The following is a 17,642-nucleotide window of genomic DNA, read 5'->3' on the forward strand; positions in this document are numbered from 1 at the left end:
AGAGACTAAGAAGGACTGTAACAAAAACAGGCTCAATCAGAAATGCAGTTCACAGTTCTACAAAGGACTATACTGCATATTTTATACTTTCATTGAATGGTCTTCTTCCTTCTATTTACATCCTTACTACAAAAAAATAGATCTTATAATCTCACTTTATTTTTGGGACAAATCGTTATATACAAAAAATATATCATCCTTCCTAGGGTCACGCATAAGTAATAAAATCCTAAGATATTAATTGTAACTATTAATAAAAGAAATATAAATTCTTGGTACACTCTAATCCAGTGATATTTTATGAAGTTCTTAGCAATCTCTCCTTCAGACCACATTTACCATTACTTTATTATTTTCACCATTATTAGGTGTCTACTAATACTGATAGATAAAACTTTCAGCATTCATAGGACCTGCTGTTAATGTGTGCAGAGTGCGAGTTACCCTTGATTTAAAGTTGCCCGCAACTGCACATAGTGTCACCACATATCTACAGTGTGAAGTGGATGATGAGTAAGAGTAGATTACAGATGGCTATAGACAGGCCAATGCACACACTTCCCAAATACCAATTGTGTTTTGCAGAAATGTGCACCCCACACCCTGCATGCTGATTGGTCTTACATCTTGTTCTGTACTTTTCTGCTTAAGTGCCCCCTAACCAGAATGAGCATTTGCAGATGTATAAACACAACAGCTATATAACCAAGGAAGTCCTTGGTTTGTGTGTTTGTGTCCTTGTTCTTGGAACGGGTGGGGGGGGAAGATGTTCAACTTCTCTGTCTTGTTTTATTTTAGAAATCAACAAAGTCAATTCTCTTTTAAACTGCCCTTTTTTCAGAGAACAGAACATAGTTACACTACGCTGGAAATGTCCTCTAAGTGTAAGCAGTAAACCCACTAAATGATTTCTCAATTCAACTCCTCTTCACTTGGCTTTCTGTGCACTTGGAACCCTAAATTATAGGAAGGAGTGGGTCAGAGAGATGTCTCCGAATGTCCAAATGCTCAGATGTTGCCTCAAGGTGTTCAGGGAGAGAATGGAAACGAGATCCTTGGAAACGTTTCTGGTTATTAGGTATTCTCCAGTGAGGCTCTTGTTTTGACAGAATCTGTGGATAAAGCTCTTGCTGAGAATTGATTGCTACAGTATCATTTAAAGCCAGTGACAGGTGTAAACCACTTGACAACAAATTCCTAGATTTTACTGGTTTTTTTCCAATTTCACAGTAATTTGGAATCTAGTCAGGAAAGAAAAATAAAATCATATTTCCAATAATGTATTTATGGTAACACAGAATCTTAACAATAACATGAAAAGTCAGTTTTAAGAATCTATCATAATTATAGAAATATAGTTAGAGAAGCATTACGGTAATAAAATTAAAGAGAGATGAGCTACCCTTGGTCTATGGGCTACATGTAGGTCTTGCCAATAGAGCAACTTCAGATTGTGAAGTGAAATTTGGTGGTAAAATTGTTCAATTTTTATGTCCATTTTTCATCTCCCCATTTGCACACTATGAATTTGAAGTGAAGACTTGGAAGAACTGACGTCATATTATTTATTTGCATACAATCAAAAAACATATGACTATACCTTTCTAGATGTGCAATTTAAAGAAAACTCAAAGTAAAAAATGATAGACCTTGTAGTGGAGGGAGTTAATGCTACTATTTTAAATATCAAATAATTCTGAAATCTTAAACTTTTGTGGCTACGATTATAGGCAAACTGTAAAAGCCTCAGCTAGTTCTTAACTACTTTAGAGTTAAACATATTTTCAGAACTACAACACAAATGTCCTCTTCTATTTTGCTAAAAAGAAGGTTGCAATATTGGGCACATCTCCCTGAAAATTGGCTGTACTATGGTTCCCTGCATTGAACAAACAAGTGCTAAAATACAGCAAAGGGGAAAAGATATAATATACTTGATGCAAAATAGTTTTCTTCCTACAGAATATACCTTTGTTCTCCCCATCCTTTCCCCCCACTTTTGTTAATTGACCATGACTCAGAACAGACTTTTGTAGCAACAAAGTTCTTATCTGCTTCACTGAAAATGAATAATTCAGGTTCCTGCTTCCAGTGGGGGAAAATGGTAGTTTAATTATCCCTGGAGACTACATCACAGCTTGTTTTGCTCCCAGTTATGGAAGGGCGGGGTTGTTGTTGTTGTTGGGGGCTTTTTCTTTCTCTGGATTTAAAGGAGGAAAACAAAAATCAACCCATTTGTTTGGATTTTTGTTCCTCATGAGTCAGAAATGGATATTTTCCCACATGGTTGGTGAGTTGAGGGGGGTCTTTCATCTAGTTCACAGCTGTGGATGCGGCCTAAATTTATGGACACTAGAACCAATTTTCCTCATTTCTTATACACTTTTTGGATTAGAATTTCTTCTTCAGTTAAAGATAGAAGAGATACAGATGACTTTTTCTGTTTAGTGATATTTGTAATTTCTGGAATTATAATATCTAGAAACATCTGAGAAGTTTATTGGTTTTGCTTGCCTCATAAAAAGTTGAGAACTAAAGAAATTAAAAGATTTAAATGGGAAAAAGTAGCCTTTCTTTTTAAAAGATTGAATAGGAAGAATCTCTTTTGTGGGACAGCTGTCTTGTTTATATTTCAGTTGTAAAACAAAACCTTAAAAATTGATTTCCAGAAAACAAAATGTCTATTTTAAAGAAAATGTTTGATTTAGGAGCCTGTGAAGTGCTTGAATTTTTTTAATTCCTTACTGGAGTCAGAAATTACTACTAAAGACAAACAAATCTCTCTGGAGACAACTGAGATGGATTCACTAGATTTACAAATACTATAGAATGATTATTCAAAAAATTGAAAAATACATTGTGGATTACTCTTTCAAGCTCAAATGTAAGAGATTTATTGGAGTTACTTGCTTATTGAAATTACAAATGGACTTCAAAGGCGATAAGAATTTTGACAAAATAAGAAAAGATACTAGAAGAAAACAGGACCCAGAATTTTATTTATGGGACTTCAGGATGATTGGGAGGAAAAAAGTAAAAAAACAAAGTAAAAGTGAGTTATCTGATTATGGTTAAATAATGAGTTCTTATTTCTGATAATGTTGTATAGTTATCTAGATTGGCTAGTGCTTTTTTGGAAATATTTAATGGAGTAATGGATTAGTTTTTGATATCTAAAACTTTTATTTTTGGTAATATTTAATAGTTTTAAATTTCTTTTTTCTAATGTTTAATTGTTAAGAGAAGGATGAAGGGGAACATACACTAAATAGAAAAGGGACATCTATTCATGCTATTAGGTATTTTGCTATTTTTACTGGATCTTTGCTGATTAATGCAGAGAACTGAAGTTTACAGACAATTTATAGAAAATGGAGAGAATTATGGAATGAAGTATCTGGCTGTATTTTAAGAGAGTGATGAGTTGTTAAAGAAACTACTTTTGGACTTTTTGCAAGAAACTAAGAGATATGTACGGTAAGTATGATTTTGGGATTTGATTATTAGAATTACATGGGATTAAAGAATAGTAAGACTATAATTAATTATAGAATAAGAGTTGGATTTTTTTTATTTAAATCTGTATCCAAAAAAGTTCTTTCCTTTGTCTTTTTTTGTTTGCGCTTTTCAGTTATTTTTTGTATGACTCTTTCTTTTTCTCTTTTTTCTTGCTTCTTTACTTTTTATGCATTGTTTCAAAATTAAAAAAAAATCGTATTTTAGAAAGCCAAGAAACTGAATGCCTTCATCTTACCTCTTTTAGGGGAGTCAATTCCTCTTCTCCCAGGGGTGGATCGGGTTCTGTATTCCTTAGGTTCATGCTGTACAGAGATAAATTACGGGAGGAAGGCGAGATGGAGCTATACGCAGGTGGCACTTGAGACAGCTGGCGCTGTAGCAGCTGCAGAATGAGATTAATGTCGGAAGATATCCTGGATTCTAGTCTATATGAAAGAACATAGTATTTTCCCCTGAAGCATTTTGATTTCTCAGGCAGTACAGAAGATTTATTTAAGAGCAGCGTTAGTACAGAGTTAATATAGAACTCTTCCAAACAGCGAACTGGACAACAGTAAAAATGAGAAATCTGGTAACATCTTTTTGAACTAATAATCTAATTAAAAGTTGGATGTTTTTGATTCTATTCTATTATTCTATTCTATTCTATTCTATTCTATTCTATTCTATTCTATTCTATTCTATTCTATTCTATTCTATTCTATTCTATTCTATTCTATTCTATTCTATTCCATTCCATTCCATTCCATTCCATTCCATTCCATTCCATTCCATTTCTTTTGAAAACATGCCTTTTAATAAAATGTGTTGGTTGGAAAATATGCTATCAGACTTTCTAATTTTTGCTATACATAGGCTAACATAGCGCTCCTCTTATAGTGTGCGACATCAACACTCTTCCCTTAAAAACTGAGCTTTATTTTCAGCTTCCAAAAACTTAATTATCACATCACTTAACAACCAAGATTCCTGTCCCAATTGTGGTCATAAGATGAGGACTACTTGTATAGTCTTAGAACCAGCAGGCCTCAAACTCACTCGGTCTTGTCAGGATTTAACTGAAACTTCTTGTTCCCATCCAGTCCTTCACAGCCTCCAGACACCATGATAAAACATTCGCAGTATTATTTAATTCAGAATAGGCATGAGAGATGATGCTACAGAGTTCAGTGCTCTCTCCTCTCCTATTCAACATCTGTATGAAGCTGCTGGACAGGCTCATCCATCGCCAATTACTTTCAGAAATTTGGAATGGTTTGTGGAATTCCAAAGCTATTAGAACTGGAACATTCTTATTTTCATATCTCTGAGTGACTGAATTTACCTGCTAAGCTGTGCCTGCAGGCATTCCAGCTTTGTTTCAATCTGCCGTGATCCATCCTCAGAGTTTAGAGGCATGCCCAATGGGCTATGTACCAAGGAGATGTGCTGGAAAGGCTCCGACAAGAGACTGGGCTTTTTTTTCTCCCAGAATGTGAATAGGTTGGAAACATCCAATGATGTTGCTGGAAGTTGAAAGAAAAAGGTTATCTATGTAAAATTGCATGGCCTGGGTCCAAGTTATCCAATGGGATTGGCCCATCCCATCTGTGTCAACAGAGGAGGTAGCTGTGGACCTTGTTGGTCAAAGAATTCCAGTTGGTGGGGTCCAGAAGAAGAGGTTTCTCTGTTGTGGCTCCTGCCCTTTAGAACATCTTGCCCTCTGGGATGAGATCTGCTCCCACCCTCCTGACCTTCCATAAGACCTGAAAACCTGGCTGCCAGTTGGCTTGAGGCCCTAAACAGCAAGCAGCAGCTATCACACTGGACCAATTGCAGATCCCACCTCCCATGCATCCCACCCCGCCTTTTAATTATGTTGTATTTTTATTGTTACCTTAGAATACATATTTTATAGTTTTATTGCTTTTAATATTGTAAGGGTCACCTTGCACCCGAGATGGGTGGCAAACAAATTTAATAAATTAGCAAGTAATTAAAAGGATATGATTTTGTTTCAATATATATTTGTGGCATCACTACTGTATATCATTTTTCATTTTAAAAAGCTGTTTAATAAAATGAAACATCTATTTTTTTAAAAAAGAAACATGATAAAACTAATTAAACCAGTTAGTATAAATCAGTTTATACTAACAGCATAAAACACTAAAACTAACAATGATAAATGAATTACAATAATTAGAGTTGATTCAAAAAATCAATAGAAGGCCTGTTTAAATTTGTTTTTATTTTGGCAAAACCTATAAGGTTTGCTTGTCTTCTAAAAAAAATTACAGAGGTTTTGTGCAGTGGGTACCACTTTCAGCATGTTTACTTTTGCACTATAGCCAGATGAATGTAAATATAGTCAGCAGTATCTAAATATCAGGGAAGGCTGTAAAAAAGACAATACCAAATATATGCACCAAAGACATGCTGAAAGCTTGGGTTTCCTCTATTCTACCATTAGAGAAGACAGTACTCTGTCTCCAAATTTCTTCCTCTTGTTATTGAAGGGTTTTGCACATATATTCTACTGTTAAAAGTATAACCTGGCCATATTGAAAAGTAATGAATTAGAACATCTATAGGCCACACAGAAGGACAGATAAACTAAAAAAAACTGTGTGCATGTACAGACATGCAAATCTAGACAGATAAAGTGTGTGTGCATATGTGTGTGTAGATTTGTTTGTTGGTTTATTTAAATCTGGAGCCACATGGGCAGTAAGTGAGCATTTTTAAGAAACCATTCTACAAATGTGAGGTCAGAACTGTTACAGAAAAGTCATATTCCTATTTTTTAGGAATATTATATTTATATTCCTAATTTTGTCTGTTATATGTTATCACTTTTATGCTAATATTATAGTAAGAAAAATATTTTAAAATTCTTTTTGTGATCATCTTGAGTTTTGGAAAAGGACAAGTTTACCTTCATATTTTCTTCCTTTTTGTTCCTCCATCCTAGAATGTTCCAGCTTTTTTTCCCTAATGTATCAGAAACATTACTGGATCTTTCTCCTATCACTGAAAAGATTAGCATCTCAGAAAAAGCTCAGCTAAGGTTGATGCTTGTTTGACCACAAGTATACTTTGTTTAAAATAATTCCTATTTACAATTCTTAAAATGTTTGTTAAGTGTCTCTTTCTAATCAAGTAGTATAAGTTGTTGTATCCTATCCTTGATTGGTGTTAATCACTCAATCTCTTCTTCTCTAAATTTTATTAGAATATTTCCTCTTGTCATTATTTCTACATTTTCCTCTCCTCAGTTTGCATGGTCCTATTGATTTAAAAATTATATACTGTACGAAAAGATGTAGAGACTTGTATCAATATGCTATAGGGAGGAAATTTATGCTAGTCTTCTTCCACTTCTGGAATATGAAACAAAATATTATGGCTTTTGCTATATCATAAGAGCTGCAAATTTCCTTAATGCTGCTAAAACGGGTTTGTGCCTCATTGACAGCCTTGTCTGAAGAGGAAAATATCCTGGTCCCCTCTTGAGAAGATATTTAAAAGATCAATACTGGTACTTTGATCTGTATTCTTTTTAGATATCTTGATAAGCACATATATGATATTGAAGGGAAAGGAGCAGTGAGTTTGAGAGTGAGGCCAATGGGCATATCTTTTGTCTTCCATTTCCTTGATTTTAATCTATATAAGAACTGCCCAACCCTGTTTTGGTGGTACATTTAGGATTACCAGATACCTGAAAAGAAAGAAAAAGAAGGACAAATGATGATGGGGAGAGGAGTTAAACTAACTGTTTAACTTTTGGCATTTACAACAAAAATTACAGTGAAAGACTCCCCCCCCCAAAGGGACATAGCTTGTGTATATGTAAATACATGTATATTGTGGGAAGTTGGCCCCCCAGAGAAGGAAATATTAAAAGGGCAGAAAAATATATTTCCTCAAAGGATCTTAAAGAGGCAGAAAAGCATGCCCAGTTTTTCTTAATAGCCCCAAGTCTCCCTCCCCCAAGCAGAAACCAGCTCTGTAGAAATGCAGATAATTTTGTCAGAAAGACTGGAGTCAGGAAACTGGGATTAGGAAGAAAGATCCCTAGAATCAATACCAAAAATCTTAGAGTCATCATCCCCAGCCCCAGGGAAGCAGGATATGACCCTTGGGACATAATAGGATTAGCCCACCACCATCAGAATACCAGAAGGGCACACCCATACTCAGGTCAGAATACATGACACAGGAAATACAAAGCCTCAAACAGGAACAGGAAACAACTCCAAACAAAAGCCCCAAAGGGTATAAAAACCCACTCCCTACATGTACTTTTCCCCCCCCAGAGCCATCTTCCTGTCTGGCTCTCCTCTTCAATAAACTGCAACCTTCTTTCTAAGCAGTCGTCATGTTGTTTATTCTCAGCTTGGACTGAATCATGATGAAGACTTTTCCTTCAACAATATGAAAGTACTTTTTCCATCATAAAGATTAGAGACATGAATGTCATAGAGACAGTTACAAGACAAAAATTTTCAGTGCATAATTAAGGTCTCATCAATTTCGGCAGTAGCATAGAAGGATACTAAACAACTTAAGGCCCACTTCCAAAGGTGTTAAACAAGGAATGCAGCTTGGCCCAGATGCAGTTTAACCTTTTTATTAATAATATCTTGGAATTTCTCCATTCTATTAATGTTCACGTGCCAAGGATCTTTAACAGATACATCAACATTCTGTTGGATGCAGATAACATGGTTCTGATGGCATTTTCCCAAGTAGGCCTAAGAAGATTAATGAGGAAATTTAGTGCCTATTTAGTGCTTCTAAATAAGATTAAATCAAAGGTGGTGCTTTTGAGGGAAGGATAGCCCAAATGCAACTGGCAATCTGATGGGGAGCCTATAAAAAATTCTTATATTACGGGGTGGATACAGTGTTAGCCAACCAGTTCAAATGACAACCACAAGCTCTAAAATGCTTCCTATTTTAAAGATCCACAAAGCAAAAATTGTTTCAATGTTAACAAATGGTATAGATCTGTGGGGCCTAGCAAAGGCACCCTTACTTGAACAAAATCAGGTGCACTTTTTAAGAACTATTCTACGGACCGATAGGAATACAACAGTAGCAGTGGTAAGAGTAGAAAGAGGCACCTGTTCATCTATAACAGTAATCAAAGTTTTTAATTATTAATGTATGGTTCTCTCAGTGGAACCTGACAGAGTACCAAAAATGTGCCTTAAAGAACAGAACCTACCACATGAATCAATCAGTTTCTCTAAATCATCTCACACCCTGGCCTTTCAACACAATGCCTGTCCTCAATCTGCCATCAGGTAAAGACAATATTCAAACAAAGAGATTTGGATGTTAACAGCTAAACTAATATCGAGTCACTTGCAAACATCAAGTTGTTGAAATACCTGGCCAAAAATAAAATGACCTTCCAAAGAGATAAATATTTGGCAATGGATTTGACTCAATATCATAGATAGCCCTTATCAGAGAAAGATTCAAGCTGCTAGATTCTATGATCAAATAGTGAAGTTAAGTGCCATATTTTGAGAGAATGTGTATTTGTGGAACATTAAAAATAGTAGACATTGGACATGTCCTATTCAGTTATCAATTATGCGCCTCAGCAATGATTCAAGTCTTACAAACAGAACCGTAAATGGGTTTCAAAATATTACCTTATTTTTTTCAAGGCACAAATATAAATGTAGTCACTAGAACTGTTAAATTATAGTCAGAGCTGTCCAATAAAGAATATGTTTTATAGAACACAGTGGGAATCATATGTAAAGGTGATGACTTCACTTAAACACACACTGTTTCTGAACTTTAGGATTCATTTTGTCATCTATCTTTGCATCCTACTTTACTTTGTGCTATTTTATCTTACTCTTTTATCTTTATCCTATGTTACCTACTATATTTTAGTCTATTTGATCTCACTGTAGCCTATTTTATTACATTTCACTCTGTCTTATCTCATTTTGTTATATTTTACTGTGACTGATGCTCATGGTCTGATATGGTAAAATGATTAATCAACAAAGTATTCTGCTCCTACAATTAATTATACTAATACAAAGGACTAATTTTAGGTCAAAGAGTTGAACTTGTTAACAGTTATTAGGTTGGCACTTATTAGGGTAAGTTAGTAATTATTAAAGAAATACTGCATTGCAGAAAAATGCTACTCAGGAAGAGAAAACTTGTTAGATATTGAAAAGCCAGACAAGGCTTGGTTTTAAGGCTATGCTTGCCAGACAGAGCATAAAGAGAGGATATTCCCTTCTTTTGCTCAATGTCTAGAAATCTGTTGTGGGGGTTTTCAAACTGGATTTAACAGAACTATAAAAGTTGGATAGAATCAATGGGATTAAGAGTGGGGAAAAACCCTCTCAATGAGGAATTTGGGGAGGGAGATTCCTGTCTGCAATAGGCTAAGTCTTAATTCCTGGAATAGAAGGTACTTTTTTTAAAAACAAAACAAAACATAGTCTCGTGTGGATCAGGAATTTGTTTTCTTTTCTATAAAGGAAGAAGGGGGGAAAAAAACCTTTCCATAGGTGTAGAGGAAGCAGGTTGATAATCTTGGTAAAAGTCTGCAATAGCTGTTAAGAGAAAATAAAAGTGAAGTCAGTCCTAGAAAAGGAGAAAGCATTCAAAATCAGTCCACCTTGATTCTGTTTAGTGTAGGGATAGAGAAGAACTTCTGTTGATTTTCAAGATTGTTATTGAATCCTAAAATACGTAACTATGTGGCCTGAAATTTTCATGAAATCCTCTTCCTGTCCTGTCCTATCTAAACTAAAGAAAAAGGGGTTTAAATCCATTGTAGAGGGGTTTTTTTCTCTTAGAACCTAAGGTATAGCACTTGTCAGGTGACATTCTGCACCCTGAAAAACTTTGAAACTTATTTAGTGGGTCTCTGTCTGTCTGTCTGTCTGTCTGTCTCTCAGTGGCGTAGCATGGGGGGTGCAGGGGGGGCCGGCTGCACCGGGCGCAACATCTGGGGGGGCGCTCGCACTCGCAGCTCTCTGCCCCTGCCTGGCTCGCTCACTCTCTCTCACTGCAGTGCTGGCTGTGCGAATCCGATCCGAGCCGCCGGGTCGCCGCCCACTGTGGAGGGGGGGTGCCAGGCGTGCGGTGCAGTTAGGGGGCGCAAATTACTTGCCTTGCCCCGGGTGCTGACAACCCACGCTACGCCACTGCTGTCTCTCTCTCTCTCTCTCTCTCTCTCTCTCTCTCTCTCTCTCTCTCTCTCTCTCTCTCTCTCTCTCACACACACACACACACACACACACACACACACACACACACACACACACACACAAAGTGAAAGTGTCTAAGATTCTTGAACCAGCCCTACTAGTTAATCATAAACCTCAAGTCAAGCAGATTATCTCATTTCTATACCCTATATGAGCAATAGCTACCCATACCTGCATAGGCTAGATTTTCATCAGTTACCAGTTGGTTAGCCGTGGTGCCATCAGTGACCAGGTTTACCACAGTCGGGACAAAATCATTGTTTTCAGTATCTGTGAAAGGATCAATTTTGATGGGATTGGGCATCTTGGCTTCCTCTTCACTCATTTGGGAGCAGGATGTTGTGCTGTGCATGTCAGGATGCTGCAGTGGTGTAAATTCAGAGTATCCATGACATTGCTCCAAGTCTGAGTTGCCTGCACCCATGCTATCTGAATCTGTAGTAGGTATAAAGAATGCAGATAAGTTTCTGATTCTGAGACATGATTAAATACTGATAGAATGTCTCAAACTTCTACAAATACAATGGCCACAATTAGGCCATAAAAACATCTGGACATGTTAATATCCTGCATAGTGACGAGAAATATAAAATATGTTGACTACTGTTTCACATTCAATATATAGAGCAACAAAAATACATTTACTTTGTGCAGGTTAATTTTATAAAAACTGGAATAATATAGTCTTTCTGGAATCTTTAAGCCAGATATAAGCAGAGAGGGTATATAGTATTTCTGTATAGGGAAGAATAATAGGAAAATATTATATCCAAATATATTGAAATATTGCATTTATCAACAATTAAATGAAAGAATTGATTTTTTTCTTGTGGTCTTAGACATCTTATTTAAAATCGTCAGAATGATGCAGTGAAATAAACCATGTTTTACAGGTGGAGACCTAAAGTTTATAATTCACATAAAACTGAATTCAAAGCCAAAGCCTTACATAATGTTTTTCTTCTTTAATCCAGAGTGCAATTAAGATGCACACTAGGAAGCTATTTTTACATTCCAAATTACACCTGATAAATTACAGATGATAAATCTGGGTAAGTGGCTGAAGTGACAGATTTGTCTTAATATACTTACAGTATAAAGCCTGATTCTCGAGATGTTATTGTACTATAGTTCACTGGTGGCGAACCTATGACATGCATGCCAGAGGTGACACTCAGAGCCCTGTCTGTGGGCATGCATGCCATTGCCCCAGCCTCACCTCCCCCCACAGCCCCCTTCTCACCTGCAGCCCCCCTGGAGTATAGTAACCCCCGAGCGTGGCCCACGCTGAGCAGTGCAGCCAAGGACATGGCACCCAGGCAGCGGGGACAAGACTCCACCCTTGCGCCCTGTCACGTGCAGATGATGCTGCAGGGCACAGGCAAAGGGTGTGACTGCCATGGCACTACTGGGCTGCCTGGGCGATTTGCTGCAAGCCATGGAGGTAGTGGGTGGCCCTGTGGGCGGGTGGGGGGTGGAGAGGGGCGGGGGCAGTTTTTGGGCACTCAATCTCTAAAAGGTTCACCATCACTGCTATAGTTCCTTTGCCCGGAGGTTGCATTGTCTGGGAGAACTGTAATTTAATACATTTGGAAGGTCCAGATTGAAAAATACTATTTTAGACATAACCACAAGGTGGCAGCAGCAAGACTTCTTACATTCCTTCTAATCTTAATGCCAGAATCTACAGTAGTACAGTTCCCAAGAGGTTAACTCACCAATTTTGTTAGCTTGGCAGGGGGAATGTTTATGATGACGTGTTTGGTGATAGTTGCATGTGTAGTCTTCACTGAGGAAAGAGCGAGGAATACTGTCTGCCTGAAGGAAAAACAGGGCAAGATATAAAATATAGTGGAAAAAGTAGTTCTGAGCAGCCAGAGAAATCCAAACTCTTATAATTATCCTAATAGCAGTCAAATAGGTAAAAAATATTTAAATATTCATGTTTTCAAGAGAACATAACCATAAAGTATTGCCAATATTATGCATAAATGCATTAAAATTGCTTGGGCTTTGATTAGCCAAGTAACATTGTAGAATATCGTAAAAGAAGTGATTTTATGTATCTAAAGGTCTGCTAGTTAGGTTAATGTGACCTAGTTTCGTGCCAAAAAAGGACAAACTATAGTTATTTTTTTAATACAAAACTCCTTTTTTAGGTTAATTTAGATCAGACATGTCAAACACAAGGCCCGGGGGCCGGATGCGGCCCGCAAAGTGGTTTCATGCGGCCCGCGAAGCCATCCTGGAAACAGTGAGGGAACGGCCCCCACTGCCTTGGCCCTGGCCCAGAGACCCTCCTCCTGCCAGAGACCCTCAGATCTGTCCCACTCCTGCCCAGGCCCCCATAGGCACCCTTGATGCGAAGGATGTAGAGCTGGCCACGCCCACCCAGTAGGCCATACGCACTTTAGCCACGCCCACCCAGTAGGCCATGCCCACCCTGGCCATACCCACCCGGCCCCCTGAGGGCAACCGCAATGCTGATGCGGCCCTCGATGAAATTGAGTTTGACACCCCTGATTTAGGTACAAGGAGTTAATATGGGTGTGGTCTTGGTTAACCTTTTAAAAATGCTTCTCTCTAATCTTTTCCATCTTTCCATATTAGATACTCACATCTCTTAAATTGAATGTTATCTCTAGATTGCTCCAAAAATTATCTGAGAAGGATGGGTACATGTCCAGGACTTTCAGGAGATCTTCCCGGTGGATCTTATGCAAGTCACAATAAGTCAAGGCTCGTACATCTGCATTGGATTTTCCAGGTCTGGCATACAGACTGATAGGCTCTCCAAAGATGTCACTCTTCCCTAAACAAGAGATGAACTCCTATTAAAGTACAGTCATTTTGCTGCTGCTGTCTGGAACTAGAACCAATTGTTTAGTCACTCCTTTGACTGGTCCTTGATATCTACTGAGACACTATAGTGGAAGTATGTTAGGAAATTGTACAAATAAAAATGACTGCTTTTCATTTGCACCTCTGACAGCTCACATTATGATGGCAATCCATTCAGATTAGAACTATTCATTAGGTTTTTTTAAAATGAATATAAACTACTTATTTTTCAGGTATCCCATAGTCTATTTATTAAAGATAGGAAAGCACTTATTTAGATTGCTGTCATCCACTCCTTTGCTCACTGCAGAAATCCAAATATAACTATCTCTGACAATTGTTTGTTTAGCCTACCACCATGATGGGTGAATAGTTCTACTGTCAAACTGCTGGGATGTCCCCCTCCCAATATTAATGTAGAATCTGCCCTTCTGTAGCTGAAATCCATAGTTCTGCATTTGGTGATTTGAAGAATAGTATCATATTCCCTTCCAATTATTGCATTCGATTTTTGTTTTCTAAGTGAAGAACATTACATTTGAACCAGTTAAAAGTGATTCTGCCATGTTTAGACCATTCATTTAGTCTATCAAAATCACTTTTAATCAATTTTATTCAACAGCAGATTTTATGATATAGTCTTCACCCTAAAATAATAAAATAAATGTATGTGGTTTACTCTGAATAAAAATAATTTCATTAGGGTTTGGCAAGAAATAAATATACCAGTTTTAATAATTGAATTTTAAATTACAGATCTAATAAACAATGATAGAATGTTTTAACTTTATAAAATGAAAAGATTTCATTTTATATAATAAATAAGAAAAAAACTGATCTCAAAGAATATTTAAAATCTTATTTATTTATTAAACAAATATATATTTATATTGTTACCTATCTTTCAAGAAAGAACCTCTATTAATGGGAAGCCTAAACTTATTTTTTGCATTAAAATATTTCTCCTTGCCTTAAATAACATTTTTAAAAATGTTGCTTGCAAAACACTGGCTGCAGGCTGCTGTTTGCATTCTCTATACCAGTCCAGCCGTCTTGAAACAACAGTCTCAGCTCATCTTATTTTCTTTTATTCCTTTCCTCAATTGTAATTTTCTCCTTAAAATGACTATCAGATCAGAGAGACAGCTTTTTCCATAGAACTCTTATATCCGCCATTCCTTTAAAAGCTAATGTAGAGTTTTTAAAACCAAAAGAACATCTAGGTATCATGTAAGGCTCTGGAACAATTGAGCTTCTTTTGATTTACCACTTTTGCATCAAATTGTAGTACTGCTTGGAAAAGAGTGCAAAAAAGACATTCTCTTATGATTCTCTATCTACTCTCAACCATTTTAGGGTATAAGCTATCCCATTCCATTTCATCTCATTTGCAAATGTGATAAACATTCCCAATTCATCCAAGCCATTTATAAAACTATTAAAGAATAGAAGGCCAACTCTTGAGGCATTCTACTGATTGCTTCTTTCCAGTTTGATAAGAAACTTGATGAGTATTCTTTGAGTACAATTTGTGAGTCAGCCATATGTTTACTAGCCATACAGTACTGTACAACTAGCTCACTAAAGTGGATGTCATGGGGTATCTTGTATTTTTTGCTGAAATCAAAATATTGTAGCTATAGCACATTCAGAATGTATTAAGCCAGTGGCGTAGCGTGGGGGGTGCAGGGGGGCAGGCCGCACCGGGCGCAACATCTGGGGGGGCGCGCTCGCACTGAGCTGCTCAGGGAGCACCAAGGGCTGCACTGTCGGCTTGGCTCCGCTCTCGAGCTGCTCTTTCTTGCAAAGCGAAACGAGTCCGGCAGGTGAGATGGGCGGCCACATAAACTGAATAAAATAAATAGAAGCGCCCAACTCTCCACCCAGGCTCAGGCCAACCGCAAGCGCCCCGCAGGCGCCCCGGCAGGCTTGGCCGAGCGAAGACGGACCCGCCGGCCGGCTGGCCTAGCTTCGTGCGCATGCGTGGCTTTATTTAGCGGGGCTCACGTGCGAGCTTGAATGCAGCGGCTCTTGCAGGTCGGAGCCCCGCCCAGCCGCCCTCGAGAGGGACCCGGAAGCATCCCGCATGCGCGCGACACTTCTTGGAAAGTCTACGCCGCTGCGGGGCGCGTCTTTTCGGCGGTGCCATGACGTCACCGGGTTAGGGGGCGCAAATTGCCCCGGGTGCTGACAACCCACGCTACGCCACTGTATTAAGCAACTTACCAAACAAAAAATGAATTGCAATAAGGTCAGTCTAAAAGACTTTATTGACAAATTCAATAATGATTGGTTTCTTTCTCTTTTTTTGGTGCCTTCAAGTCAAGGTCATGGTGATTGCCTGGACAAGTTCCTGTAGTTTTGTTGCTAGTGTTTTAAAAAGCGGGATTTTTTTTTTGGAAGGGCTAACTAACTGGTCTAAGATCACTGTGCTAGCTTCATGCCTAAGGTAGGACTTGAGCGCATAGTCCCCCAAATTTTAGCCTGTTGCTTTTAACAACTATACCAAACTAGCTTTTGACAGAATAAGGCTGCTAGGTAATGACTACAAGTAGACCTTGTTTATTTACCGCAATTGGGATCAGCAGCGCAGTTATTAAGAGAAGCAGTCATTAAGGGAAACCACAATTATGTTTATGAGCTTATTTCAGTTTTCCATGGCTTTAAAGACCTGCAAAGATGTATATGTAAGGATTGGTCATAAAGTTACTTTTTAGCAACAAATCACTTTGTTACTAAACAAGGCAGACGCTAAATGAGGACTACTTCTACATTGTTCACAGCTTCTTACAGATCAATCTCTGTATTAACTGCTTTAGTATCTTCCACATAATCATGTTAAACTTTCTGGTTTGTGGTTTCCCCATCTTCCTTTTCTCCTTTTTGAAGGTAAGGGTAACATATGCCCTCCATCAAGTGACACTTCTTCAGGATTCCTCAGCAACTATTAATGATGCAGCCAGACCTAACCCTAACATTTCAGTATTCCAGAGTGGAATTCATTCGGCTTTGAAGATTTAAACTCATTCATAGTTAATATATATTTCTGGCAATTTCAGCCTTCAATACTGCCCCTTTGTACTATTTTTTACAATTATTTAGTGAAACACTTTGTCATTAGAGAAGATGAAACCAAAATAATAATAAGCACTGCTGCCATTTCTTGTGAGTGATTAGCCTTTTGCCAGGTATAATGAAATAACTGATACACTGATTCTTTTCTTTCTTATTTTGAATGTATAAGTAATTTTTATTTATGTATCTATAATCTATATATATATCTATATGTTTACCTATGTGTATATTTATAGCTACACATGTACACACACACACACACACACACACAAAGGATAAAGTGTGGTGGTTGCTTTTTTTCAGCTTCAATATGTTGCTGTAACTGTAGGGCCTTTTCCCTTAAGGAAAAATGGAGGGGCAGAGTTTGCAATTTGATAGTTCCTCAATGTCCTGATGATCAACCTCTACTTTCTGTAAAGAAACCAATGGGTTGAAATGAATCCACCTCCCTCCATTTTCTAAAACTTTCCCCATCCTGGAAAATTTTTCACCTAGAATGGCCACTACTATGTCCTCCCTGAGGATCTCAATGGAGCCACGTGAGATAAAATAAAGAGTGGTAAGGACATCTCCATAATGCACCAGGGTATCACCAGGGGGCGCATGTGTTGTCCTGAACTTCATTGCCAAGGCACGTAGGCAGCCTTTGCTGGCTCCTTGGAAGGCCTTGCAATTTTGGAGAAGGGTGCGATTGAGGTGGAGGCAGATATCAGCTTGTAGACAATCAGGGAATCCTTTCAGCACCTGAGTGTAATGAAAAAAAGCACAGATAATCAAATGAATTCTGTAAATGTTCCTATATCTCAAACTCATATTCTGTAGAATAATACATTTGGGATGTGATAGTTATACTGATGGAGATAATTAAACTAGAAAAAGGCCATCTATAAATAAAGTAGAACTTGAAGCATCAGACATTTCATCAGTTGATAAAAATATTTCCAGATTCAGTCATCACTTCCAGAA

General features: G+C 37.7%; 1 protein-coding gene across 1 annotated transcript in view; it reads right to left on the reverse strand.

Annotated features, from left to right (window-relative positions):
* Positions 1 to 767: 767 nt before the first annotated feature.
* Positions 768 to 17,642, reverse strand: part of KCNH6 (potassium voltage-gated channel subfamily H member 6) — a gene marked incomplete at its 5' end in the record, with an annotated part of 131,285 nt that continues 114,410 nt past the window's right edge. Inside the window, 7 exons of the mRNA XM_081344614.1 lie at positions 768 to 1,241; positions 3,755 to 3,944; positions 4,844 to 5,024; positions 10,932 to 11,195; positions 12,479 to 12,578; positions 13,379 to 13,572; positions 17,168 to 17,420. Coding sequence (XP_081200740.1) covers positions 957 to 1,241; positions 3,755 to 3,944; positions 4,844 to 5,024; positions 10,932 to 11,195; positions 12,479 to 12,578; positions 13,379 to 13,572; positions 17,168 to 17,420 — 1,467 coding nt within the window. The 3' untranslated portion in view covers positions 768 to 956. The remainder of the gene's footprint in view (positions 1,242 to 3,754; positions 3,945 to 4,843; positions 5,025 to 10,931; positions 11,196 to 12,478; positions 12,579 to 13,378; positions 13,573 to 17,167; positions 17,421 to 17,642) is intronic.

Source organism: Vipera berus, assembly GCF_964194415.1.
Source record: "Vipera berus genome assembly, chromosome: Z".
NCBI classification, from domain to species: domain Eukaryota; kingdom Metazoa; phylum Chordata; class Lepidosauria; order Squamata; family Viperidae; genus Vipera; species Vipera berus.